Consider the following 2,844-nt stretch of genomic DNA (forward strand, 5'->3'; position numbering starts at 1 on the left):
TGTAGCGGATTTTCAGTACCGTCCAAACAGGACTTAACAGTTTCGATGTATCGATATGTAAATTAATCGATTTTTGTGGTTTACGGTCAGAACTTTTCCAAAATGGAGATCAGAAAGTTTTTCCCTCATGTCGCCTAGACAATTTTCCAGTAGTTTTTCTTATTTTCCCACCTTGTGGATGTGCTTTCAACTACAATAAAGACTACCTTGTTTCATTGAATATCAAGTGTTTTCTATCTAGTTAGTTACTACTCAAATTGTAGGGTGTTTTCCCTCGGAAAATCACAGCAACCACCTACAGTAATATTAGAGGAAAGAGGAGTGCAATGAGGGGAAAGCACGCCGCCAATGCAGTGAAGCAGAAGTAATATTAGAGGAAAGAAGAGTGCAATGAGGGGAAAGAAAGGTAGGTACTATGAAGTGAATAAAAGGCGGGGTACAAAATTGATTTCCTAACTTTTTTGGGGTGGGATGGATTTTTGTTTATTTTTTGTGGGCACTTGATTTATTTTGGGAGGAACGACTTGGCGGGGTATTTTTTATGCCACGAAGTGGTATTTTTTGGGGGGATTATTATATTTATTTTAGATTACAGAATAGTTCGACAACACAAGTTAGTAAGTACAAGAGGCTAGGTAATAATCAAAACACTAAACTTCGTAATATCCCTTCGCAAAGACCTCACAACTTCCCGACCGCTAGACTATAGTTACTTTTTACAAACGCTCTCAAGGATAGCTCTCGATCCACTGTGTTCAGTCAAGCCTCCTTTCAGGGATCTAGGGATCATACTCTCCCTTATCCCCTCTCTGTTCCAAATAGTCGCTAGGGATGAAGTGAACTTCATCCGAGTTAGTCTTTGCTCCTCTACATATGTATCTCAAATATGGTCAGCTCCCATGGTGTTAGTAGTCACTGCGGTCGCCTTGCAAGCGGAGGACCCGGGTTCGATTACCGGCGGGGTCAAAAAATTTGCATCATGCAAACGATGGATTCCGTGACTGAATGTTACGGGGCCCACTCAGCCTCGTGAGGAAAATGAATAGCTATGTAATATAAATGCACATAGCGACCGGTGCATGCCAGCATATGGTAGGTAAACGTTAAGGGCTGGATTATTAAGATATTTGGAAAATCTTTCTATGCTGCAGTGAGCACCAAAGTTGTGATATAAAAACACAAAGAAACGGCATTTATTTGTTATGGTTCCCTTCAATAAGTCATACAAGCTGCCGTTGTGGCACCAGAATAGCGTAGACCAGTTGTTTTTTTTTACTATAAAAATAAAAAAAAAAAACTAAAAAATAATGGACTCGCACCGTTCTGGTGCCGCTTCTTAAATAAAAAATACCTTTATATTCTTCATACTTGCATGCAAATTTCTTTGCCAAATTATATCTTACCACATCATTATTCAGCTCGATAGGTGTTGAACTTGCATGACAGGGCATTTCAATTTCCGTATGACTAATACAAGCAATGTCTTCATGATTAGAACATTTAGATGCTTTAGTTTCATGTTGGACTATGGGCTTTAGATATTCCTCTATTGTTTTGTCTGCCACTACTTCAAGAGTGTCTGACTTCCTGTCGGGTATTGTAAAGAAGTTCTCTTCTTCTTTTTTTTCGTCAAAGTGATGTTCATCAGGATCACTTGGATTTGTTGTCTTTGCCTTAGATTTAATATTTTGTGGTGTGAGAGGACAGGTGGAAGAACACATCTGACGAGGCGTGGCTAGAAATTCGTGTCTTGGTTTGGGCAAGACGGAAAATAAGCCAGAACCTTTCTGAAATGGAAATTATCAAGTTTAGGAACACTGATTGTAAATTTGTAACGGAATCAATAATAAAACAAAAAGAGTGTTTCACCGCCGTTCTTATTTCATAGCAATGAAACAACTGCTACATTAGACTCGTGTGGTCTGTGTCGCTTAATTCCTTCAACCTTCTCTCAGTTTCAACTTGGCTATGTTTTCTCTTCGGATTTCAGTTTTAATTATTTATTTATTTATTTATTTATTTGAGTAGGGAAAACATAGCCAAGTTGAAACTGAGAGAAGGTTGAAGGAATTAAGATTCATAAGGCACGAAAAACTGGGAATGCAGACTTGGCCTTTATTTTCTGACCTCACCACTTTTATAGGCCAACATTTTTGGATAGGAACTTGGCCTTTTTTTCACATTTGTGTTTTTGTGGGGATCTCACTCCTTTTTTCTAAGTAGGTATGTATTTTAACATGATTAGGAGGTAACGTAGGTACCTACAGATCTTCTTATTACCGTGATTTGTTGTTGTTGGTGTTGGTGTTGTTGTTGTTGTTGTTGTTGTTGTTGTTGTTGTTGTTGTTGTTGTTGTTGTTGTTGTTGTTGTTGTTGTTGTTGTTGTTGTTGTTGTTGTTGTTGTGTTGTTGTCTGTTGTTGTTGTTTGTTGTTGTTGTTGTTGTTGTTGTTCGTTGTTTGGTGTTTGTTGTTGTTTTATGTTGTTTATCATTTGGCTCAGTAGATGTTAAATGCTAACTACCATATCATTTTCGATAGGTATCTGCCTCTAACTGAAGCCTTAATCAGTAAAAAAGCGGTCTTAAAGTAAAAATACGGTAAAACACCGGCTAACCCCTTGTTCTTGATGTTGATAGGAAAAAACCAATATTTGGGGGGTTAGGTATGGTTTGGGGGTGAGCGTCTCATAACTTTTTCGATATCTTTCAGCCTGTGGGCGGGACCCAGTGAACTTTTGCCATATTTTCAGATTTTTCCTTTATGTTATTCATGCAACACCTACCATCCGCCAAATTTCAAGTTTCCACGACATCGGGAAGTGCCTCACATTTTGGGATGAGTGAG

General features: G+C 38.4%; 1 protein-coding gene across 2 annotated transcripts in view; it reads right to left on the minus strand.

The window, feature by feature from the left end:
- The window catches only part of LOC103506428, a 35,586-nt gene that overhangs the window by 18,762 nt on the left and 13,980 nt on the right, over positions 1-2,844 (minus strand). For both annotated transcript variants that reach the window (XR_003390708.1, XM_026821497.1), the window contains exon 3: positions 1,404-1,787. Coding sequence is in view for 1 of the 2 variants with exons in the window: in XM_026821497.1 (XP_026677298.1) it covers positions 1,404-1,787 (384 nt within the window). In the remaining variant the exon portion in view is untranslated. The remainder of the gene's footprint in view (positions 1-1,403; positions 1,788-2,844) is intronic.

This window comes from Diaphorina citri, unplaced genomic scaffold (assembly GCF_000475195.1).
Source record: "Diaphorina citri unplaced genomic scaffold, Diaci psyllid genome assembly version 1.1 scaffold235, whole genome shotgun sequence".
In the NCBI taxonomy this organism is placed as follows: domain Eukaryota; kingdom Metazoa; phylum Arthropoda; class Insecta; order Hemiptera; family Psyllidae; genus Diaphorina; species Diaphorina citri.